This window comes from Theropithecus gelada, chromosome 19 (genome assembly GCF_003255815.1).
Source record: "Theropithecus gelada isolate Dixy chromosome 19, Tgel_1.0, whole genome shotgun sequence".
NCBI lineage: Eukaryota > Metazoa > Chordata > Mammalia > Primates > Cercopithecidae > Theropithecus > Theropithecus gelada.
In genome coordinates this window covers 45,522,154-45,547,042 of record NC_037687.1, presented here as the reverse complement: position 1 = coordinate 45,547,042, position 24,889 = coordinate 45,522,154, and the positions used below count along the sequence as shown (strand labels likewise).

Below are 24,889 nucleotides of genomic sequence, written 5' to 3'. Positions count from 1 at the left end.
TGGTGAAACACCATCTCTACTAAAAATACAAAAAATTAGGTGGTGTGGTTGCAGGCATCAGTAATCCCAGCTACTCAGAAGGCTAAGGCAGGAGAATTGCTTGAACCCAGGAGGCAGAGGTTGCAGTGAGTCAAGACTGCTCCACTGCACTCCAGCCTGGGTAACAGAGCAAGACTCTGTCTCAGACAAAAAGAAAAAAAAAGGAGGACTTGTCTCACTGGATGATGCCATCCTGCTAAGCAGAAGGAAGATAGTATCATGAGAACCACAGATGGAGGGCAGGTCACAGGAGCATTTCAACTCATTTTCATTTACAGAAAGCACCTCATTGGAACCATTTTTGCTGATCTGAAGGAAATGGAGTAATGTGGGCATTAATATATAAGCTGCTGGTGTAGGAACCACTCTTCTTTCTGCCAAGGTGCCCTGAAGTTGAGCATGGGGACCAAGTCCCAGAGCCTTCCAAATGCACCTCAAAGACAAAGTTGCTCAGTAACAGCCATGTTGCCTGAGTGTGCTGAAGAACACACTGGAAGTCCATATTAAAAAGCTAGCAGGGGCCGGGTGTGCTGGCTCACACCTGTAATCCCAGCAATTTGGGAGGCTCACCTGGGAGGACTGCTTGAGGCCAGGAGTTCAAGACCAGCCTAGGCAACATAGTGAGACCCCATGTCTTTAAAAAAAAAAAAAAAAAAAGCCCGTATTTTATTTAAGTGTGTTCCCGTTTAACACAAGCACCCAGTTGTCTTGACTAGTTCTGATTCACAGCAGTGCTGGAGGCCAGAGGGCAGGAGCCCCATAGCTCTGGCTGTGTGCGAATGAGTGGGGAGGGAAGCTGAGCAGATGCTACACCTGACCTACTGCAGGGGCCTCACAGGCCTCAGCCCATCTGAGGTACTTGGGAGGCTTGTGACCTTCCTTTCCCACCTGGGGGCTCCTTGGATAGCGGGGGGCTTCCAGTTTGGAGGCTGAGATGCTGCATGCCAACCATGGGGCTGTTAGGGGATGGACTTTTGTGCACCGTGTGGCCACTGCTGTAACCTGCCTCCTAATGTGGAGACAGGAAATAAACCTTCCCAATGATCAGCTTCTCCACTGCCCAAAAGCACGTATGTGGACAGCATGACTGGCTACCTCCCAGCCACAGGTACCCAGGAGTCTGAGGCATCTCCAAGGGTAGGCTCTGGAAATAACACATGCACATGGCCTTACAGCACAGGGGTGAGCTCCTGAGCCCAGGCCTCTGTGGGTCGGTGAGGGGACTGGATGTGGCTTGTACTGGAATACTGACTTGAAGATGTGGGCCTAGGTGAGGGAGAAGGATTGTTTGAGGCATGTCACATTCATTTCAACATTCACTAATGTCACATAAGGGCTAGGCCCTTGCTAGGAGCCAAGACTGCAAAGATAACAGTCCCTGCCTTTAAAACTCAGTATTTTAGGGGAGACAACCCATCTTTCCCGTCCTTGGTAAGAGAACCAGCATCCACCAGCAACCCAGTTGCTCAGGCTGAAATCCCAGAAGATATTCTTCATTTTTTCATTTCCTCATTCAACTAATCAACAAGTCCTATAAGCGTATTCCCAAGCACACTCAAATTTCACCATGTTCTAGCCAGGTGCTGTGGCTCACACGTATAATCCCAGCACTTTGGGAGGCCAAGGCAGGTGGATCACCCAAGGTCAGGAGTTCGAGACTAGCCTGACCAACATGGTAAAACCCCAACTCTACTAAAAAATACAAAAATTAGCTGGGCATGGTGGCGGGTGCCTGTAATCCCAGCTACTCAGGAAGCTGAGGCAGGAGAATCGCTTGAACCCGGGAGGTGGAAGTTGCAGTGAGCTGAGATCTCACCATTGCACTCCAGCCTGGGCAACAGAGCAAGACTCCATCTCAAAAAAAAAAAAAAAAAAAATTCCACCATGTTCTTACATCTCCACTGCTATCTACCTGGACTTCACCTGGCTCCTGCCTCTCCCCCCACAGCCTCAGAGTTTCCCATGCACCCTCCCCTACTTCCAAGTAGCCTTGCCATGTGTCCTCCAACTTGCCTACCTGTTGCTCCCAAGGCTGCCTGGGCCTCTCCATCAGTTTTCTGGGGTTAGAGCCCATCTTCCAGCCTGGCTTCGTTTCTCATGACAGCACTTAGCACTCTTCTGGAATTTTGTGTTTGCATTTGTGTCTCACTGGAATGAAGGCCCCATGAGAGCAAGGAGCGAGTCTTGTTCATGGCCACATGTGCAAGGTGCAGGACAGGTCCTGTGACCACCACAATGCAACTTGAGACATGAAAGGATGTGTTGCCGGGGCCAGAACTTACGAATTCTAATACTGAGCAAAAAAAATAGAACCAGAGGCTGGGTGTAGCAGCTCACGCCTGGAATTCCAGCACTTTGGGAGGCCAAGGTGGGAGGATCACTTGAGTCCAGGAGTTCGAGGCTGCAGTGAGCCGAGATCTTACCACTGCACTCCAGCCTGGGTAATAGAGCAAGACTCTGTCTCTAAAAACGAAAAACAAAAACAACCAGACGAAAAGGCTCTCGCGTTGGGCTAAAAGAATACTATTAAATACATCATTGAGGCTGTCCCAGGACAGGGAAGGGATTAGCACTACGGTGGAGATGCGCGTAGGCCCAAGCAGACCTCAAATAAAGGTAAAGCTTTTTTTTTTTTTTTTTGAGAGGGAGTCTCGCTCTGTCGCCCAGGCTGGAGTGCAGTGGCCAGATCTTAGCTCACTGCAAGCTCCGCCTCCCGGGTTCACGCCCATTCTCTGGCCTCAGCCTCCCGAGTAGCTGGGACTATAGGCGCCCGCCACCTCGCCCGGCTAGTTTTTTTTTGTATTTCTTGGTAGAGACGGGGTTTCACCGTGTTAGCCAGGATGGTCTCGATCTCCTGACCTCGTGATCCACCCGTCTCGGCCTCCCAAAGTGCTCGGATTACAGGCTTGAGCCACCGCGCCCGGCCCCAGTGTAAAGCTTTTTATTCTCGTGGAAACACCTATGTACAATGAAGAAAATGTTTTTAAGCACCTAGCAAAGGATTCGGGACTCTGGTAATGAAGCCCCAAAACGACAAGAGTCGGTCGCGTACGGTAAAGCCAACAACAGGTACAAGCTCTAGTCCTCTTGGGGGCGTGGTGAGGAGGCGGCCCCTCCACGCACCACTCCCGGTGTGCGCATGCGCACAGCCTTATGCAGCGCATGCGCACGTGCACTCACCACGTCCATCCCAGACGTGCGGACCCGAGTGTCTGCAAGGCTCCGTGTCTGCAAGGCTTGGTGTCCGGACTCCTGCGCCCGACCCTGCGCGGGGACATGCGCACAAGCGCTCGCCCAGCCCACCCGGACGTGCCGGCCCACACGCACACGCGTGCGCACCTCCCCCCGCGCCGCGCCCCATCCGCGCTCAACCCCGCCTACACCTGCTCCGTGGCCTCCCCGGAGACGGTGAGCCAACCCCGGCAGCTCCACGGGGCCCCAGAGGCGCGGGCCCCTCGCCTTCGCTAGTCAACATGACTCAGCATCCTCGGTGGACTCGCCCCCCCGCCCCGAAACAGATGTCTAAAATCTATCGGCGTGGAAACGCCACTCCACGCCCCGCTCCCGACTCCTTCAGCTCAGGCCCCAGAACTGACCACCCCACCAATCCCCTGCCCCAGTCCCTCTGCCTTCTCTCCCATGACTACCTGTCCTCCAGGGCCTGCCTGATCCCTGTCCAGCGGCCCTGAAGTAAGGTCTGAGATGTCTAAATGCCCATACCTCAGTTTCCCCATCTTTAGAACGGGGCTCTTGTTTGGAACTGTGCCCGCCACAGCCTGCAGTAAGTGCTAGCTTCATCAATACTCAGTGGCAGTCAGTTACTTTTCCAGGGCTGCCTTATGCTTGAAATTAAATCTTTGCTATCCAGAGTTAGGACTGTCCCTGGACTTCCTAACTTGCCTCTGCTCTCAGGTGTACCCTCTGGTCCGCTCCTCTCTCGGGGCCAGATCATCTTGCAGGGGGCACATGAAGGTGTCTGGCTCTGCAGCATGCTCTCTTGGAATTTCTGGGCTAGGTTTCCTTTCTATTATCCTTGGTCAATCCCTGGTCCGGGGGCATGACCCCTCCCAGATTCACTGCCCCCAGGATCCTGGGGATTCTGAGCCCTAAGCTCTGCATATGGTAGTGATTGTAGTGATGGTGGTAGACAACAGAATATAAAATGACCTTATGGCCAGGCACAGTGATGCACACCTGTAATCCCAACACTTCGGGAGGCTGAGGCAGGAAAATCTCTTGAGGCCTGGAATTTGAGGCCAGCCTGGGCAACATAGTGCAACTCAGTCTCTACAAATAATAATAAGAAGAAAATTAGCCGGGCAGGGTGGCTATGCCTGTCGTTCTAGCTACTCAGGAGACTGAGGTGAGAGAAGCGCTTGAGCCCAGAGTTCAAGGCTGCAGTGAGCTATGGTCATGCCACTGCACTCCAGCCTGGGTGACAGAGACCCTGTTTCAACTAATAAGACATAACTGGGATGATGAGCGGAGAAAGGGATTGCCTGCTTCTCCACTTCCCCTCCACTTTTTTCCTAGGACTGAAGAGGAACTGGCAGGCAGCACAGGGCTGTGATTAAGCACAGGGTTCAGGAAGGAACCAGGTAGCCTGGGTTGATTCTCTAGTTAAGAGCAGAGTGGCTTGTTTCACATTTCTTTCTTTCTTCTTTTTTTTTTGAGACAGGGTGTCACTCTGTCACCCAGACCAGAGTGCAGTGGCATGATCTCGGCTCACTGCAACCTCCGTCACCCGGGTTCAAGTGATTCTCCTGCCTCAGCCTCCCTAGTAGCTGGGATTACAGGTGTCCGCCACCATGTCCGGCTAGTTTTTGTAATTTTAGTAGAGACAGGGTTTCGCCATCGTGGCCACACTGGACTCAAACTCCTGGCTTCAAGTGATCTGCCCGCCTTGGCCTCCCAAAGTATTGGGGTTACAAGTGTGAGCCACCATACCCGGCCTCGTTTCACATTTCTTTTTTTTTTTTTTTTTGAGATGGAGTCTCGCTCTGTCGCCCAGGCTGGAGTGCAGTGGCATGATTCAGCTCACTGCAAGCTCCACCCCCCGGGTTCACACCATTCTCCTGCCTCAGCCTCCCGAGTAGCTGGGACTACAGGTGCCCAACACCACATCCGGCTAATTTTTTTCTATTTTTAGTAGAGACGGGGTTTCACCATGTTGCTCAGGCTGGTCTCGAACTCCTGACCTCGTGATCTGCCTGCCTCAGCCTCCCAAAGTGGTGGGATTACCGTGTGAGCCACCGCATCCGGCTTCGTTTCACATTTCTTAACCTCTCTGTTAAATGGGGAGGACAACAAGGTATCCTTCATAGGACTGCCATGAGGGATACATGGAAAGGATTTAGCATGGCACTCTGCACATAGTAAACCTGGCTAGAGTAGTGGCCATGTTAGTAGTATTGTAGTATGATGATGAATGGCTTTGGATTAGTAATGACCTTTCTTCGTACTTCTCTGTTTTCTCCCTGTAGCCACTGTGATTTACGGCCCACCAGATAGGAACCTAGTTTCCTGCTAACATAGAAAATCCAGGCTGGGTGTGGTGGCGCATGCCTGTAATCCCAGCACTTTGGGAGGCCGAGGTGGGTGGATTACCTTAGGTCAGGAGTTCGAGACCAGCCTGGCCAACATGGTGAAACCCCATCTCTACCAAAAATACGAATATTAGGCTGGGCGCAGTGGCTCATGCCTGTAATCCCAGCACTTCGGGAGGCTGAGGCAGACAGATCACGAGGTCAGGAGATAGAGACCATCCTGGTCAACATGGTGAAAACCCATCTCTACTAAAAATACAAAAATTAGTTGGGCATAGTGGCACATGCCTGTAATCTCAGCTACTCAGGTGGCTGAAGCAGGAGAATTGCTTGAACCAGGGAGCTGGAGGTTGCAGTGAGCCGAGATGGTGCCACTGCACTCTGGTCTGGTGACAGAGGGAGACTCCGTCTCAAAAAACAAAAACAAAAACAAAAATCAGCCTGGCGAGGTGGCGGGCGCCTGTAATCCCAGCTACTAGGGAGGCTGAGGCAAGAGAATTGCTTGAAACTGGGAGGCGGAGGTTGCAGGGAGGCAGAGGTTGCAGTGAGCTGAGATCGTGCCATTGCACTCTAGCCTGGGCAACAAGAGTGAAACTCTGTCTCAAAAAAAAAAGGGGGAAAAAAAAAACAACCAAAATCCATGTAACTTTGGAGTTTCAAAGTAAATGTGAAATCTGGAATAGTTGAAGCTTCCGGGAATCACAGAGGCCAAATTGCAAGAGGTGTACATTATGGAAGGTTAAAAGGCAGGGGAGGCCGGGCACGGTGGCTCACGCCTGTAATCCCAGCACTTTGGGAGGCTGAGGCGGGTGGATCACGAGGTCAGGAGATCAACACCGTCCTGGCTAACACGGTGAAACCCTGTCTCTACTAAAAATACAAAAAATTAGCCGGGTGTGGTGGCGGGTGCCTGTAGTCCCAGCTACTCGGGAGGCTGAGGCAGGAGAATCGCTTGAACCAGGGAGGTAGAGGTTGCAGTGAGCCGAGATCGCGCCACTGCACTCCAGCCTGGGGACAGAGCGAGACTCCATCCCAAACAAACAAACAAAAAAGAACTCCAGTAGAACAAATACCGTTCAGCACTACCAGGGTTGTGCTAGGTGTGGAAGCTCAGTGAAATCTTAGAGTTGACAATTCTTAAAGAAGGGCCATGTGGACGGGGCTGTTCCCTGGAAAGTGCTGTGACCACTCAGTGGCCACTCATTTCTTTCGTTGTTAGCCTTTCCCTATTTTCTTTTTTTTTCTTTTTTTTTTTTTTAGACAAGGTCTTGCTGTGTTACCCACGCTGTATACCCAAGGAGTACAATGGTGGTAATCACTGCAGCCTGGAACTCCTGGACTTAAGTGATACTGCTGCCTTGGCCTCTCAAGTAGCTGGGACTCTACAGGTGTGCACCACCACATGCCCTGCTAATTTATTTTTAGTATTTTAGAAGCAGTGTTTTGCTATCTTGCCCAGGCTGGGCTTGAACTCCTGGTGTCAAGCTATCCCACCTCCCAAAGTGCTGGGATTGTAGGCAAGAGTGCCCAGCCCCAGAATTCTTACAATGACTTACAAGGTCTTATGTGATCTTGTTGCCTCCCTTTCACTCTCTGACCTCATCTTCTTTTTCTTTTTTTTTGAGACGGAGTCTCACTCTGCTGCCCAGGCTGGAGTACAGTGGCTCACTGCAGTCTTCACCTGCCAGGTTCAAGTGATTCTCCTGTCTTAGCCTCTCGAGTTAGCTGGGATTACACGCACGTGCCACCAGGCCCGGCTAATTTTTGCATTTTTTTTAGTAGAGATGAAGTTTCACCAAGTTGGCCAGCCTGGTCTCGAACTCCTGACCTCACGTGATCCGCCTGCCTCGGCCTCCCAAAGTGCTAAGATTACAGGCGTGAGCCACCGCGCCCGCCCCAGTGAGTTTCTTCTTAATTGCAACCTGGATTCTCAGCACCCTTTTCATCTTGCTTTTCCTCAATAGCCCTTACCAGCACCTGACACACATCATCTGTTGTACTTGCTTATTTGGCACATATGTATCCACAGCGCCTGGAACACTGCCTGTAACGTGGAAGGTGTTCGAGCTGTAGAGTTTTGTCGAATGAATGAATGAAGCCGACCAGTGCACAGGGAGTGCAGTGGCGCCATGGGTAGCTCTCTGCAGCCTCCAACTTCTGGGCTCCAGTGATCCCCGGGCTCTGCTCATCCCTCTCCACAGCCACTTCCGGGCAGAAGCCAGCGAAGCGGTGGCGCAAGCGGTAGGGAGAGAGGAGCTGAGGCCCCAGATCAGCGGCCGCGGGCAAGGTCGCTTAGCGGGCACCCGGCCTGGGTATCGGGGCGCGGGTCGGGGGCGGGGCCGGGGCCGGGGCTCAGGGGTGGGGCCGGAACGGGCGCCTGCGCCATAAAGGCCGCCGCGCGCCCCCGCGCCTTGCTCGCTGCGCGCTGCCAGCGCTCCTTCCTCCTCCGCGCGCGTTCCAGTCCGCGTACCTTCTAGTCCCGCCATGGCCGCTCTCACCCGGGACCCCCAGTTCCAGAAGCTGCAGCAATGGTATCGCGAGCACGGCTCCGAGCTGAACCTGCGCCGCCTCTTCGATGCCGACAAGGATCGCTTCAACCACTTCAGGTGCGGGCGGGCCGGAGGCGGGGGCTGCCACGCGCGGCGCCCGGAGCCGGGCACGCGGGGATGGGGTCTGGAGGCGGGGGCAGTGGTGCCCGGGGATCCCCGCCCCCCACCTCCAGGCCACGGACTGGGGCCCAGGCCGAGGCCGCACTTCGTCCTTGGAGTCTCCTTGGAGTGCGTTCCTGGGGGCTTGCGGCCTCGCCGGGGGTCTCGGCGCCGTGTCTGCTTCGTCACGAGGAAAAACGGGCCTCTACATGGGGACGTTTCCCCTCCCCGACGTCGTGCAGCTCCGGCCATTTGAGCAGGGACTCCTTTCGCAGTTGTGAGGAGAGGCCCTGGCTGACGCAGCAAGCGGGAAAGGGCTGTCCCTTTCCATCCGCTCCTGGCCACATGGGCTTGGGACCGTTTGCCGGGCGGGCAGCCCGGGCGTGGGGTTTGAGGGAGCTGGGTGGAAGGGTGGAGACGTCGGGTGTGATTCCTGCAGAAGAGACCTGTGCACGACCGGGAAGTGGGAAGGAGCATTGGAGGAAATCATGGGCCGGGGTGCGGCCGAGCGAGCTCTGATCACTGATGCTGGTGGAGGAGGGGGCGGGGAGCGGCTGTGGCTCTGGGCTAGACGTCCCAGTGGCCATCCCTGTCATCTGGATGGGTGCCTGAGTAACTTACGGCAGAGAGTGGAAGCCCTGGGAGGGGGTGGTCCCCGCCTTCAGTCCAGACTGCTCACCCAGGGTCTGCCTGCATCGAGGGTCTGTGAGGATGGCTTCTTTCTCTGTGCTGCTGTTGCAGATCATCCTGGTGGGCCAGCAGGTGACAGACGTCACCACTGTGCTGGGTGGCCGTGGCCCTTGTGGGGCGTGGGTCAGGGAAGGATATTTCCTCTGGGAACAGCTCCTGCTCAGGACAGGTCTCCCACTAGGGAGACCAGGGTGTGGTCAGCAGCATCTCCATCTTTCTGCAGCCTGACCCTCAACACCAACCATGGGCATATCCTGCTGGATTACTCCAAGAACCTGGTGACGGAGGATGTGATGCGGATGCTGGTGGACCTGGTAATGTTCTGCTTGGGGAGGTGTAACTGGTAACTGACAGAGTGATGGGCGAGCTGGGCTCCTGGGCGTCCCCAGGACCTTGAGCATCTTGAGTTTTTCCTCTCGTTAAACCTCGGTGACCTCCTCTGTGCAGGTGAGGCACCTGCCCTGGCTTAGGTTCTAAGCAGCATCCCAGGGACCCCAGTGTCTGATGTCTGAGTAGACCCTTCCCAGACAGTGGGAGAGGGAACCAGGCAGCAGCCATCTGTCTGTCTCATTGGGGGACAGCACCAAGCCTTGTGTTTGGGGGCCGACACTTGGGGTGGTCAGTTCGGGCGGGACCAGGCCTCAGTATCGTCTCTTCCTAGGCCAAGTCCAGGGGCGTGGAGGCTGCCCGGGAGCGGATGTTCAATGGTGAGAAGATCAACTACACCGAGGTGAGCAGGCCCCACATACCCTCTGGGGCCTCCTTCCTTCCCTTTGGGGTTTATCTGACTGTTAGCCGCATTACCCTGTGTCTTCACCCCTTCTCTTGGGCAATGCTTTTGCTTAATGAGGGGCCTGAAGGCCTTTTTCCTCCTGCTTTGTAGCAGGGCTTTAGGGTGTGTCTTCCACAAGATTGGCCGTCTAGGTTTGGTGAGCTCCTTGGAATGGTTCCCAGTGTCTGCCTGGGAGGAGGACATCTCATACCCAGAGGGAGAGTTTCTCAAGGCTGACATTTTCTTGGAGAAGTTAACTCTAATATATCCTCACTGCAAGTTTTAGTAGCGACAAGAAGAATCTTAATCACTAAAGACTTCAGCCTACTCAAGCAGTAGGAGTCAATAGGAAGCAGTGGTGAGGCCAGGCCTGGGGACCTCTGTTCCTGACTCAGTATGGGAGCCAAGCCTGGAGGTATAATGGACACTGAGCACCCAGACTCTGTCCTCATGATGTCATTATCCTCCTCTTACATGGGAGGAGTCTGAGGTTCAGAGGTCACGTCCCTTATCTAAGATGTGGTAGCTGTAAGAGGCAAAGTGGAGATTCACACTCAACCTGTCTTGCATTGTGGGTCTAAGCTGAGAGAGGATGCCATCAAGGAAGGCCTTCTGGAGGAGTGCATTCACCTATAAAACGTGGGGCAGGAGTGGGGTCTGGCAGGGTGAGGGTGGGGTGGCATGAAACCTTCCACCTTAGCAAGCCTCTCACTGGGTTGGAATCCCAAGATGATCCTTTTCCTGCCCACCTAGGGTCTTTAGACCTTCCCTCAAGGACTCCTCTGCTGGCTTCAGGCCGTTTCACTCACGTAGCCGGGCCAACCGCCTGGCACCGGTCACAGACTTCAAGTCTGGTTTGGTTCCTGGCAGTTGGTAGTTATCGGGCTGCTTGGTGAGGGAAGCTTGAGTTGCATACCTTGCTGCAAATCCAAGGAGCTGAGGACACTGCCTAAAAGGTGCCAGCAAACACCGTGGACACGCATTGGGAGGATGAGGTTACTTCAGGCTTAGTGAGCACTCGTCTTTGGAAAGCGTTTATTTATTTATTTATTTATTTTGACATGGAGTCTCGCTCTGTCGCCCAGGCTGGAGTGCAGTGGTGCGATCTCGGCTCACTGCAACCTCTGTCTAATGGGTTCAGGCGATTCTCTGCCTCAGCTTCCCGAGTAGCTGGAAATACAGGTGTGTGCCACCCCACCTGGCTAATTTTTGTATTTTTAGTAGAGACAGGATGTCACCATGTTGCCCGGGCTGGTCTCGAATTCCTGACCTTAAGTTATCCACCCGCCTTGGCATCCCAGAGTTCTAGAATTACAGGCTTGAGCCATGACGCCCGGCTTCTGAAAACATTTATTGCTTGGTTCTGACATGTGTTGTCCCCATTCTCTGCCTTTGCCCACTGTTGCTCTTTTCTCTCACTGTTCATGCCCTGAACACCTATGGCAGGCCCTCTGGGCCTGTCCTAGGCATGTATGGGTCCTGCCCCCATCTCCTCCCGACTGTCTGCAGCACATAAGTCCTTGGGGAGCTCCTCCTCCTGTAAGCATACAGTGGGTTCTTGGAACAAGATCATGCTGCTAACAGAGACCTCAGGACCTGCCTGTCTAGTGGATAGAGGGCCGAGCTATGGCACCATGCCCAGCTGGGAGCATGGCTGCCTGGGGTTGAGGAGACAGTCTTTACACCCTGACCCTCATCCCCAGGGTCGAGCTGTGCTGCACGTGGCTCTTCGGAACCGGTCAAACACACCCATCCTGGTAGATGGCAAGGATGTGATGCCAGAGGTCAACAAGGTTCTGGACAAGATGAAGTCTTTCTGCCAGGTAAGTGGCTACTGGGCCGGACTCGCCCTTGGCCGTGTGTGAGTATATGGGAATCTGGGATCCCTGAGGGGCAACTTTTCCCCTCTTCTTGGAGGCAGGACTCAGGCTCTCACTGCAGCTTAAGGGAGGGGTTGCCTGTGTGATCGCTGACCCTGGGGGTCTTTGCTGAGGCCTGAACTTCTCCTGGCTCTGCTCTGAAGGAACCTACTGCTGGCAGAAGTGGGGGCAGTCTCCTTCCTGAGTTACAGACACCTGTGGGCTCATGGTGACAAATGACAGAGGCTCAGAATGAAAAGTGGGGCCTCGGGCGCGGTGGCTCATGCCTGTAATCCCAGCACTTTGGGAGGCCGAGGCAGGCAGATCACGAGGTCAGGAGATCGAGACCATCCAGGCTAACATGATGAAACCCTGTCTCTACTAAAAATACAAAAAAATTAGCCGGGCGAGGTGGCGGGCCCCTGTGGTCCCAGCTACTCGGGAGGCTGAGGCAGGAGAATGGCATGAACCTGGGAGACAGAGCTTGCAGTGGGCAGAGATTGTGCCACTGCACTCCAGCCTGGGCAACAGAGCGAGACTCTGTCTCAAAAAAAAAAAAAAAAAAAAAAAAAGAAGTGAGGCACCCGAGAGACGGGACAGTCAGGAAAGGAAGGAGCTTTTTCTTTTCTTTCTTTCTTTTTTTTTTTTTTTTGAGATGGAGTCTCACTCTGTCGCCCAGACAGGAGTGCAGTGGTGCGATCTCAGCTCTCTGCAACCTCTGCATCCTGGATTCAAGTGATTCTCCTGCCTCAGCCTCCCGAGTAGCTGGGATTACAATTATGCGCCACCCCGCCCAGCTAATTTTTATATTTTTAGTAGAGATGGGGTTTCACCATGTTGGCCAGGCTGGTCTCAAACCCCTGACCTCAGGTCATCTGCCCGCCTCAGCCTCCCAAAGTGCTAGAATTACAGGCGTGAGCCACTGCGCCTGGCTGGAAGGAGCTTTTTCTAACCTCTTTTGTCATACACCCTTATCACCCAGTCTAGAAATAGATAAAACGTTGTAAAATTTCCTCAACCCTGGCTGGGTGTGGTGGGTGGCTCATGCCTGTGATCCCGGAACTTTGGGAGGCTGAGGCGAGCGGATCACTTGAGGTAAGGAATTTGAGACCAGCCTGGCCATCATGGTGAAACCCCATCTCCACTAAAAATACAAAAATTAGCCAAGTGTGGTGACACACACCTGTAATCCCAGCTACTTGGGAGGCTGAGGCAGGAGAATCACTTGAACCTGGGAAGCAGAAGTTGCAGTCATCTGTGAGTGTGCCATTGCACTCTAGCCTGGACGACAGAGGGAGACTCTGTCAAAAAAAAAAAAAAAAAATTCCTCATCCCCATTCCCAGCTAACCCTCCAGAAGCAGCCTTTGTAAAGTTTCCTGTAGCCAGGCGCAGCAGCTCATACTTCTAGTCCCAGCTATTCAGGAGGCTGAGGTGGGAGGATGGCTTGAGCCTGGGAAGTCGAGGCTGCAGTGAGCCATGGTGACACCACTGCACTCCAGTCTGGACAACGGAGCAAGATCCTGTCTCAAAAAATAAATTTAAAAAATAGAAAAATTTTCCTGTGAAGTCTTCCAGAAAGTTCCTGTGCACGTACACGTCTGTCATCTCCTCTTCGAAACATGTACACACGTGCACATGCACGCAGTTTGGTTTTCTCCCTGCTCTTCTGCAACTTATTTCCACCTGGAAGTATGTAAGCGGTGTCTGTGTGCCAGTGACAGTGCATGTAACATGCCTCCTTTTCCTTGTGTGTAGGGTGGTAGGGGTTGCCTCAGAGACCAGCTAAGTTTCCCCACATCAAGCACTTGCCTCAGTGTCTATCCCAGGGGTGATTCTGCAGGGGTGGGTTGGCAGACGTCCTCAAGCCTGGAGAATGAGGGTGATGCCGGTGTGTCTGTGTGGGCTATGCATGCGCCAAGGGTGATCATCCAAGCTCTTGTCAGCTGTGATCATTTGCTGCTTGTCCTAGGAGCAGTGGTCTCCACATGTGGCTGGTCAACGTCCGGTTACTTTGGCCAAGAGCCACTTTCAGACCTGAAAATGGGCTGGGCACGGTGGCTCATACCTGTAATCCTAGAACTCTGGGAGGCTGGGCAGTTGGATCATTTGAGGTCAGGAGTTTTGAGATCAATCAACATGGTGAAACGCCGTCTCTACTAAAAATACAAAAAGTTACCTGGGCATGGTGGCGAGCACCTGTAATATCAGCTACTGGGGAGTCTGAGGCAGGAGAATCTCTTGAGCCTGGGAGGCGGAGGTTGCAGTGAGCCAAGATCACAGTACTGCACTCCAGCCTAGGTGACGGAGTGAGACTCTGCCTCGAAAAACAAAACAAAACAAAACAAAAAAAAAACAAAACCCCATCTCTGCAAAAAATAAATAAATTAGCCAGGCATGCTGGTATGTCCCAGCTACTTGGGAGGCTGAGGTGGGAGGATTGCTTGAGCCCGGGAGGTTGAGGCAGCTCGGGTGACAGAGTGAGACGCTTCCCAGGGCAAGGAAGTTGTGGGGTCCTGATGGGAATCTGGATTTCCAGAATGTCATTTAGGGTGGTCAGTCCATGTGACGGGCTTTGGGCATGCAGCAGGGCCTTTCCAGCCATCTGCTGTGAGTGGCAGAGCTGAAGTGCATTAAAAGCCTAGTGCTGTGTGATCGGGCTGGGTGCGCTCAGCCATGCTACATGGCGAGGGTGGCACTGCACTGTTTGGGGTGCTGTTTCCAGGAAAGCCTTGCCTTAAAGCTGGCCACTGGAGTACCTGACTCAGGCTGATAGGGTATTTATAGTTCAAAAAAAGTTGCTGAATAGCAGCAATCCCCCGGTGAGGAACATTCCTCATGGCTGTGCTCTCCAAAGTTTGCCAAGATTGGGTGAAGACGTTCACTGTGACCTTGATTGTAGTGGGAAAACCTGAAACCAAGCTGTACTCATTTATCAGGGGACTTACCAAGTAGAGTCAGCATATATTCATATACTGTCATCCTGGGCACCGCTAGGAATCAGGGAGCTACAGTTGGATTGACTTGCCATGCTGTTCAGGATGGACTGGGAAGTTGAAAAAGGAAGTTGCAGAATTGGTGGGTATGGTAAAGCCTCATTTGGTCAAATGAAAGCTGGATGTAATTGTAATAAAGATAGACACATTTGGCTTAGTGCGGTGGCTCACACCTGTAATCCCAGCACCTTGGGAGGCCAAGGTGGGTGGACCACGAGGTCAGGAGTTCAAGACCAGCCTGGCTAACATAGTGAAACTCCGTCTCTGCTGAAAAAAAAAATACAAAAAAGTTAGCCAGGCATGGCGGCGTGTGCCTATAGTCCCAGGCTGAGGTGGGAGAATCACTTGAACCCGGGAGGGGGAGGCTGCGGTGAGCCAAAATCAGGCCACTGCACTGCAGCTTGGGCAACAGAGAGAGACTTTGTCTCAAAACTTAAAAAAAAAAAAAAAAAAAGATACATTTTTCCTCTGGGATGCTTCATTATAACAAACCTTTAACAGGAAAGGAGACTTGCTTTTTTTTTTTTTTTGAGACAGAGTCTCGCTCTATCACCCGGGCTGGAGTGCAATGGCGTGGTCTCGGCTCACTCAACCTCTGCCTCCCAGGTTCAAGTGATTCTCCTGCCTCAGCCTCCCCAGTAGCTGGGATTACAGGCACATGCCACCACGCCCGGCTAATTTTTGTATTTTTAGTAGAGACGGGGTTTCACCATGTTGGTCAGGCTGGTCTTGAACTCCTGATCTCAAGTGATCCACCCGCCTTGGCCTCCCAGAGTCCTGGGATTACAGGTATGAGCCACCACGCCCAGCTGAGACTTGCTTTTTCTAACCTCTTTTGTCATACGCCCGTGAGGGAGGGTTGAGAAGTTGAACAACTTATTTTATTTCTTTCTGTGTTGATGGAAATTCTCCCATGGTTTATTTAAAGAAAAAGTAGGGCCAGGCACAGTTGCTCACCTCTGTAATCCCAGCCCTTTGGGAGACAGAGGCAAGAGGATTGCTTGAGGCCAGGAGTATAATACCAGCCTGGGCAACATAACAAGACCCTGCCTTTTTAAAAAAAGTTAAAAGTTAGCCAGCTGTGGTGGTGTGCACCTATAGTCTTGGCTACTTAGGAGGCTGAGGCGGGAGAATTGCTTGAGCCCAGGAGTTTGAAGCTGCGGTGAGCTATGATCATACTCCTGCATTCCAGGCCGAGCAACAGAGCACGACCGTGTCTTTAAAACCTAAACCCAGCAAAGTGCAGTGGCTCATGTGTAATCCCAGCATTTTGGAAGGGTGAATCAGATCACTGCAGGCCAGGAGTTCAAGACTAGTTTGGGCAACATAGACCCTGTCTCTTTTTTTTTTTTTTTTTGAGACGTAGTCTCGCTCTGTTACCCAGGCTGAAGTGCAGTGGCACTATCTCAGCTCACTGCAAGCTCCGCCTCCCGGGTTCACGTCTTTCTCCTGCCTCAGCCTCCTGAGTAGCTGGGACTACAGGCGCCCGCCACCATGCCCGGCTAATTTTTTGTATTTTTAGTAGAGACTGGGTTTCATCATGTTAGCCAGGATGGTTTCCGTCTCCTGACCTTGTGATCTGGCCGCCTTGGCCTCCCAAAGTGCTGGGATTACAGACGTGAGCCACCACGCCTGGCCATTTTTTTTTTTTTTTTTTTTTTTTTAAAGACAGAGTCTCTCTCTTTCGCCCAGGCTGGAGTGCAATGGCCTGATCTCGGCTCACTGCACCCTCTGCCTCCTGGGTTCAAACAATTCTCCTGCCTCAGCCTCCAGAGTAGCTGGGATTACAGGTGCCTGCCACCACACCCAGCTAATTTTTGTATTTTTGGTAGAGATGGAGTTTCACTATGTTGGCCAGGCTGGTCTCGAACTCCTGACCTCATAATCCGACCACTTCGGCCTCCCAAAGTTCTGGGATTAGAAGCGTGAGCCACTGTGCCCAGCCTATTTTTGTTTTAATTTTTTTTTTTTTTTTTTTTTTTGAGACGGAGTCTCGCTGTGTCTCCCAGACTGGAGTGCAGTGGCGTGATCTCGGCTCACTGCAAGCTCCGCCTCCCAGGTTCACTCCATTCTCCTGCCTCAGCCTCCCCAGTAGCTGGAACTACAGGCGCCCGCCACCATGCCCGGCTAATTTTTTGTATTTTTAGTAGAGACGGGGTTTCACCATGTTAGCCCGGATGGTCTTGATCTCCTGACCTCCTGATCCACCCGCCTCGGCCTCCCAAAGTGCTGGGATTACAGGCGTGAGCCACCACGCCCGGCCTGTTTTAATTTAAAAATAATAATTTATAGTCTGGATGCTGTGGCTCACACCTGTAATCCTAGCACTTTGGGAGGCTGGGGTGGGCAGATCACTTCAGGTCAGGAGTTTGAGACCAGCCTGGCCCACATGGCGAAACCCGTCTCTACTAAAAATACAAACAAAATTAGCTGGGGGTGTGGCAGGCACCCGTAATTCCAGCTGCTCGGGAGACTGAGGCAGCAGTATCATTTGAACCCAGGAGGTGGAGGTTACTGAGAGCCGAGATAGCGCCACTGCACTCCAACCTGGGTGACAGAGCGAGACTCCGTCACAAAAAATAATAATAATTATTATTATTTATAGCTGGGCATGGTGTTGCACGCCGGTAGTCCCAGTTACTTAGGGAGCTGAGGCAGGAGAATCGCTTGAACCCGGGAGATGGAGGTTGCAGTAAGCTGAGATCGCACCACTGTACTCCAGCCTGGGTGTCAGAGCAAGATTCTAAAAAAAAAAAAAAAAAAAAAAAAAAAAATTTAAAAGAAAAGAAAATTGCTGGATCTTATTAGTGTATACTAATTTTTTATTAATGTGTGACAAATTATTCCAAAATTTAGCAACTAGAAGCAACAATCACCATCTCTTTAGGTGGGGAATTTGCAGTGGCTGCGTTTGGAGTAGTGGCTCTGATCTTCTAAGGTTGCAATCAAGATGCTGGCTAAAGATGTGGTCATTTGAAGGCTTGATGGGGGCTGGAGGGTCTGCTTTGAAGATGGCTCACTAGCACTGCTGGCTTTGGGAGGCACAGACAGTTCAAGTGTCCTCATGACAACGCAGCTTATTCTCCCAGAGTGAGTGATCCAATAGAGAGCAAGGCAGATGCCTGGAGGTCTTTTGTGACCTAATGTCAGGATTCACACTCTTTTTTTTTTGAGATGGAGTTTCACTCTTGTCGCCCAGGCCAGAGTACAATGGCGTGATCTCGGCTCACTGCAGCCTCCGGTCCTGGGCTCAAGCGATTCTCCTGCCTTAGCCTCCTGAGTAACTAGGATTACAGGTACCCGCCACCATGCCCGCCCTTTTTATTTATTTATTTATTTTTTTAGTAGAGATAGGGTTTCACTATTTTGGCCAGGCTGGTCTCGAACTCCTGATCTCAAGTGATCTGCCTGCTTCACCCTCCCAAAATGCTGGGATTACAGGGTGAGCCACCACGCCCAGCTACACTCTTTCATTTCTATAATACCCTGTTGGTGTTACAGATCAGCTCTGGTCATTGTGGGAAGGGACTGCACCAGTGGGTTAATGCCAGGAGGCAAGGACCACTGGTCACCATCTCAGAAGGTGGGTGGCTATCGCAGTCCTGCTTCTGGTGCCTAGTGGTTGATTTGTGTTCCTTCCACACGCAAACACCCCACTCACTTTCTCCTAAGTCCATATCCTGTTACAGTATCAGAAGTCTAGAACCTCATCTTGTCAAGTACAGGTGTGGTAGTACCTACATTTCCTTTAGCACAACTCGAGTATAGTTCCTTTCAATCTGAAGACATGTGAATTTAAAGAGACAAATTATCTACCCCTCAGACATCCAACATACAATGGCGAGGTGGGCATAGGATGACTGGTATGTATGGGATAACTTTTTTTTCTTTTCTTTCTTTTTTATTTTTTGAGATAGGGTCTCACTCTGTCGCCCAGGCTGGAGTGCAGTGGTGCGTGCAATCACCACTCACTGCAGCCTCGAACTCCTGGGCTTAAGCAATCCCCCACCTCAGCCTTCTGGGACTACAGGCACATGCCACCGTGCCTGGTTACTTTTTTATTTTTTGTAGAGATGAGGTCATGCTATGTTGCCCAGGCTAGTTTTAAACTCTTGGGCTCAAGTGATCCTCCTGCCTCAGTTTCCCAGTAAGTGCTGGGATTATAGGCATGAGTCACTGAGTAATGCATATTTAGGTTTTTATTATGACAACACTGTACTTTTGGTACCAGAATCTGTATTAGTTATCTATCATTGTATAACAAATGATGTGAAAACTTGGCTTAAAACAGCAATAAACTTTTTTTTTTTTTTTGAGACAGTCTTGCTCTGTCGCCCAGGCTAGAGTGCAATGGCACAATCTTAGCTCACTACAACCTCCGCCTCCTGGGTTTCACCAATTCTCCTGTCTCAGCCCCCCGAGTAGCTGGGATTACAGGGGCACGCCACCATGCCCAGATAATTTTTGTATTTTTTCTTTTAGTAGAGATGGGGTTTCACCGTGTTGGCCAGGCTGGTCTCGAACTTCTGACCTTGTGATCCACCTGCCTCAGCCTCCCAAAGTGCTGGGATTACAGGTGTGAGCCACCATGCCGGGCCTAGCAGTACTTTTATTACCTCTCACAGTGTCTGTGGGTCAGAGGTTTGGGAGTGGCTCACCTGGTTGGTCTTGGTTTAGAGATCTCTCATGAGGCTTTAGTCAAGATGTTGGCCAGCGCCCTGGTTACTGGAAGGTTTGATGGGTTTGGAGGACTCCCCTCTAAGATGTCCCATACACAGGAAGCGAGTTGGCAGTGACTGTTGGAAAAAGGCCTCAGTTCCCTGCTGCGTGGGCTTCTTTATGGAGCTCTTTTGAGTGTCTTTACAGCATCATAGACGGCTTCGCCAAAAGCGAGTCATCCAAGAGAGCAAAGCAGAAACTGCAGGTTCTCTGAAGTCACATTTCACCCCTTTTGCAGTCTCCTGGTGGGTGCACAGGTCACCCCTCCCAGCACAGGTGGAAGCTATGCAGGGGCATGAGTTCCAGGAAGCAGGGATCACTGGCGTCTGATTGGAAACTGGCTGCAGGTCTGATACTCCTTTCCCCGGCATAGCCCAGTCACAGTTTTCAGCATTTCACATCTCTTGGTCTCTGGCATAGTAGATTCTGCCAAGTTATCCCTGGTTCTGCAAATTCTGACAGTGTTGCTGTGAGGTAGGGATGTCTCACTGTTGTAACCAGGAAATAGTCTAGTTGGTGGTGAGTGTGGCAGGGGCCACTATGGTCTCCAGAGACTCCTAGGCCTTGCATAGTGGCTCACGCCTGTAATCCCAACACTTTGGGAGGTCAAGATGGGAGGATTATTTGAGGCCAGGAGTTAGAGACCAGGCTGGGCAACATAGCAAGACACCGTCTCTACAAAAAATAAAATAGGCTGTGCGTGGTGGCTCACACCTGTAATCCAAGCACTTTGGGAGGCTGAGGTAGGTGGATCACCTGAGGTCAGGAGTTTGAGACCAGCCTGGCCAACACGGTGAAACCCCATCTCTACTAAAAATAGTAAAAATTAGCCGGGCATGGTGGCAGGTGCCTGTAATCCCAGCTACTTGGGAGGCTGAGGCAGGAGAATCGCTTGAACCCTGGAGGCTGGAGGTGGAGGCTGCAATGAGCTGAGATCGTGCTGTTGCACTCCAGCCTGGGCGACAGAGTAAGACTCTGTCTTAGGAAAAAAAAATGGCTAAGGCAGAGCATTTTGTTCTGTTTTTGGAGTCAGGGTCTTCCTCTGTCACCTAGGCTGGAATACAGTGTTAGCAATCTTAGCTTGCTGCAGCCTCAACTTCCTGGGCTCAAGCAATTCTCCTGTCTCAGCCTTGAGCCACCCTTCCTGGCCCCTAAGGCTCAGTTTTAAAAATAAATAAATAGCGAGGCGCGGTGGCTCACACCTGTAATTCTAGCACTTTGGGAGGCCGAGCTGGGCAGATCACTTGAGGCCAATAATTCGAGACCAGCCTGGCCAACATGGCGAAACCCCGTCCCTACTAAAAATACAAAAAAATTAGCTAGGCATGGTGGTGGCACAGGCCTGTAGTCCCAGCTACTCAGGAGACTGAGGCATGAGTATTGTTAGAACCCAGAAAGTGGAGTCTCTGTCTCAAAAAAAAAAAAATTAAAAATAAATAAGCCGGGCACGGTTGCTCAAGCCTGTAATCCCAGCACTTTGGGAGGCCGAGGCGGGTGGATCACGAGGTCAGGAGTACGAGACCATCCTGCTAACAGTGAAACCCCATCTCTACTAAAACAAAAAACATTAGCCGGGCATGGTGGCGGGCACCTGTATAGTCCCAGCTACTCAGGAGTCTGAGGCAGCAGAATGGCATGAACCCGGGAGGCGGACGTTGCGGTGAGCCGAGATCGCGCCACTGCACTCCAGCCTGGGCGACAGAGCAAGACTCCGTCTCAAAAAAAAAAAAAACATTGTAAATTAAAAACAAAAAAATAGAGGCACCTGCGAGGGCCTGAAAGCTGGGACTGAGGAACCAGGACATGGCAGTAATGATGTTTTTGAACAGCGGCTTATGCCTGGGGGTTTGGGCTGACGGCATCTTCCTCCCTGTGCCAGCGTGTCCGGAGCGGTGACTGGAAGGGGTACACAGGCAAGACCATCACGGACGTCATCAACATTGGCATTGGCGGCTCCGACCTGGTGAGGAGAAAACTGCCTTGGGGTAGGGTGGGAGTCTGGGCACTGTTGGTCCCACCCAGGTCCTTCCTTTCTCCAGGGATGGGACCTGGCTGTCTCCACTTTTTGTGGGCTCTGATGCTGTGTCTGATGCTATTCTCTGATGCTGTGTCTCCCCCCAGGGACCCCTCATGGTGACTGAAGCCCTTAAGCCATACTCTTCAGAAGGTCCCCGCGTCTGGTATGTCTCCAACATTGATGGAACTCACATTGCCAAAACCCTGACCCAGCTGAACCCCGAGTCCTCCCTGTTCATCATCGCCTCCAAGGTATGAGCGCTGAAAACCGCCCGGCCCCTGGCCGTGTGTGTGTTGGGGCAGGGAGGGACGGCTGTTTTGCCATCCCCGTGGCCATTGGTCCCTCTCGGTGGGTTCCGAGTGAACCATGGTTTGTGGATCAGGTCAGTACAGCTGCCCTAGACTGTTTCCGTGCCTGGCAGCAAACAAGGTTGACTGATGAAAGCCTGAACACATCAGTTTGAACCTTTGTGTCGTGACCACACCCACTCACCTTGCGGCATCTCTGCTCAGTCTGGGACTGCTCGCCACTTCCTTACAAACCTGTCCTTTATGCCCGCTCCTGTTTTTTGTTTTGTTTTTGAGACAGAGTCTGGCTCTGTCATTCAGGCTGGAGTGTAGTGGCGTGATCTCGGCTCACTGCAATCTCTGTCTCCTGGGTTTCAAGCAGTTCTCCTTTCTCAGCCTCCCAAGTAGCTGGGACTAGGCAGCACACCACCACACCTGGCTAATTTTACTATTTATTTATTTATTATTTTTTAGTATAGATGGGGTTTCGCCATGTTGGCCATGCTGGTCTTGAACTCCTGACCTCAGGTGATGCGCCCCCCCTCGGCCTCCCAAAGTGCTCCCAAAGCATGCCCAGCCACACTTGTTCCTTTCTGATCCCAGAGCCCTGCCCTTATAATAGAGGGGTTTTGTTTGCTGTCGTTTGTGCTCTATTTACTCACATGAATGTACATAAAATATGAAGAATTCCATCTAAATTCTGAGATACCTTCCAGCCTGGGCCGAAGAGAGCCTCAGGCTGACTGCAGCCCCCCAGGGGAGAAGCTGTGGCCTTTGACCTGCAGGCTTAGGGTCGGGGGTGTGTGTTCACCAGCCTCTCTCCTCTGGTATTAAAGAGTTGGAATCTCAGGAGGTTATGTGGCGTCACTGTCACTGACCTGCAAATACTGCTCCAGGTGACAACTGGGCATTGCCTTGGCCTCCGCTGCTGAGCCCTGGCTCAAGGCTGCGCCCACCCCTAAGCTCGGGCACCCACTGCTGTTCTCTTCGGTTGCAGACCTTTACCACCCAGGAGACCATCACGAATGCGGAGACGGCGAAGGAGTGGTTTCTCCAGGCGGCCAAGGATGTGAGTGGGCTATGGGGCCTCCCTCGCGGTCAGCCTCTGGGCTGGGAAGAGCAGGGTGGGCCCCTGAGTGACCAACTCTAGCCCTGTCTGTCCTGAAGTTGGAAGCGGAAGGTGGCCTTGCCAGTGCCTGCCTTTGCTAGATGAGATGATTGTTCATCTTGGCTTTGCCAGACCCAGCCTTGCAGATGTGACAGAACCTGCTCTCGCGGGCTGACAGCCCTTGTGTTGCCCTTTCTCTAAGGTTCCTTGGTGCAGCAGCGACTCTTGGCCACACCTATTTTATAGGGGAGGGATGTCCCTGAGCCCCGCATGCTTGTAAGATGGGATGAGCAGGCAGCCTGTGACCCACCTGCTTTCTTGACCTTGACCTCGATGTGGGCCTCCTTCAACAGTCTCAGAACCAGGGACTGGGAATCTCAGTCCCATGCAGGGCCTTGGTTCCTCTAGTGATGGGGAGTGACTACCCCTTGTCTCCCTGGGCTGGATTTGGTAACTTGGCTCTGTCTTTTGTAGCCTTCTGCAGTGGCGAAGCACTTCGTTGCCCTGTCTACTAACACGGTAAGTGCCCCTGTGGTCCCCTGTACTGCCTTCCTGGAAGGGCCCAGCATGTCTAGGTCATGGCCCGTCAGAGACGTGGTTCATAGGTCTGGTGGATCTTGGCTTGGATGATGCTATGGAAGGGTTGGCTGCCTGTGGGCTGCAAGCCTTCCTTGCCTTTTCCACATTCACCCATTCAACCTCTGCAGCCTTGAGAAGAGAAGCTTGGAGTCAGTGGGATCACGATAACCCCTTTTTCCATCTCCCAGGCCTGAGTGATACCCAGAACCCTCCATACACATGACCTTCCTAGGCGTCTGTGCGCAGCATCTCCCCAAATGGGCCATGCTGGGTAGGGGTGGAGGACGCATTCTATTTTTCACGTAAGGACATAAAGCCCCAATGAAGGGAGGTCACACTTTGCCTCCTACTTAGTGATTGTTGTTTTGTGTGTGGTGTTTTTTTTTGTTTGTTTGTTTTTTTGTTTTTTTTTTGAGACAGTCCGCTTTGTTGCCCAGGCTGGAGTGCAGTGGCGAGATCTTGGCTCCTTGCAACCTCTGCCTTCCAGGTTCAAGTGATTCTCATGCCTCAGCCTCCTGAGTAGCTGGGATTACAGGTGCACGCCACCATGCCCGGCTAATTTTTATATTTTTAGTGGAGACGGGGTTTCACCATGTTGGCCAGGCTGGTGTCTAATTCCTGACCTCAAGTGATCCGCCCACCTCGGCCTCCCAAAGTGCTGGGATTACAGGTGTGTGCTGCTGTGCCCAGCCTATTTTTTGAGACAAGGTCTCGCTCTGTCACCCAGGCTGGAATGCAGTGGTGCGATCTTGGCTCATTACAACCTTTGCCTCCTGGGTTCAAGCAATTTTCATGCCTCAGTCTCCTGACTAGCTGGGATTACAGGCACCCACTACCACGTCCAGCTAATTTTTGTATTTTTGGTAGAGACAGGGTTTCGCCATGGTGGCCAGGCTAGTCTCGAATTCCTGACCTCAAGTGATCTGCCCACCTCGGCCTCCCAAAGTGTTGGGATTACAGGCATGAGCCACTGTACCTGGCCCAGTTAGCGATTGTATGAGTAGGTGATACCAGGATTAGAACCTGGGTCACCTGCCCCCCAGTTCTCACAGTCTGCCTGGCCCCAAGGTTGTGCAGGCTCAGCAGAGCATGGCAGAGTAAGGGATGTTCCAGGAGTGACAGCAGCAGTCAGCCGGTGGGCACTGTGCTGTGTCAGAGCTGGGGACCACACCCACATCACTCCCTCCCACCCCCTCCACCGTTACCCCTACATCTCTGCCTCCAGTGCTCGCCCGGCCGCAGCAGGACGCCATAAGGCTGGCTAACCATAGCACTGTTGCCTGCCTCCCATGACTGGTCAGCAGGGCTTCTCCTCCTGTGGGGAATAGGTAAGGGGTTGCTGGCCCTGTCTGCTCTGGGGACCAGAATACCTGATGGGTCCTCAGAGCTTCTTGGTGCAGTCACCCTCCCACACGTGGGAAGGGCGGGGTAACTGTCCAGCCTGTGTGTGGTTGCCTGGCCTGGTAGGTGGCCCCTGTCCATGCTCGGGTCCCAGTCCTAGGTTCGGTTCCTAGATGCCCTGAGGGGTCATGCTCTGGTGTCCCAGACAGGCCTGGGTGAGAGCTGTTGCAGAGCAGTGTGTGGGCCAGTTCCTCACACGGGGTTACAGCTGCCCTCAGCAGGGGGCTTTA

General features: G+C 52.5%; 1 protein-coding gene across 4 annotated transcripts in view; it reads left to right on the top strand.

Moving 5' to 3' along the window:
• The first annotated feature begins 7,571 nt into the window (after window positions 1-7,571).
• The window catches only part of GPI (glucose-6-phosphate isomerase), a 47,290-nt gene continuing 29,972 nt past the window's right edge, over window positions 7,572-24,889 (top strand). The window contains exons 1-9 of one of the 4 annotated variants that reach the window (XM_025365946.1): window positions 7,572-7,826; window positions 8,063-8,191; window positions 9,147-9,237; window positions 9,585-9,653; window positions 11,399-11,518; window positions 21,147-21,230; window positions 21,389-21,535; window positions 22,569-22,640; window positions 23,154-23,198. In XM_025365946.1, the coding sequence (XP_025221731.1) occupies window positions 8,070-8,191; window positions 9,147-9,237; window positions 9,585-9,653; window positions 11,399-11,518; window positions 21,147-21,230; window positions 21,389-21,535; window positions 22,569-22,640; window positions 23,154-23,198 (750 nt within the window). In that variant the 5' untranslated portion in view covers window positions 7,572-7,826; window positions 8,063-8,069. Of the gene's footprint in view, window positions 8,192-9,146; window positions 9,238-9,584; window positions 9,654-11,398; window positions 11,519-21,146; window positions 21,231-21,388; window positions 21,536-22,568; window positions 22,641-23,153; window positions 23,199-24,889 lie in introns of all 4 variants that reach the window. The other 3 variants (XM_025365947.1, XM_025365950.1, XM_025365948.1) reach the window with 3 other exon arrangements.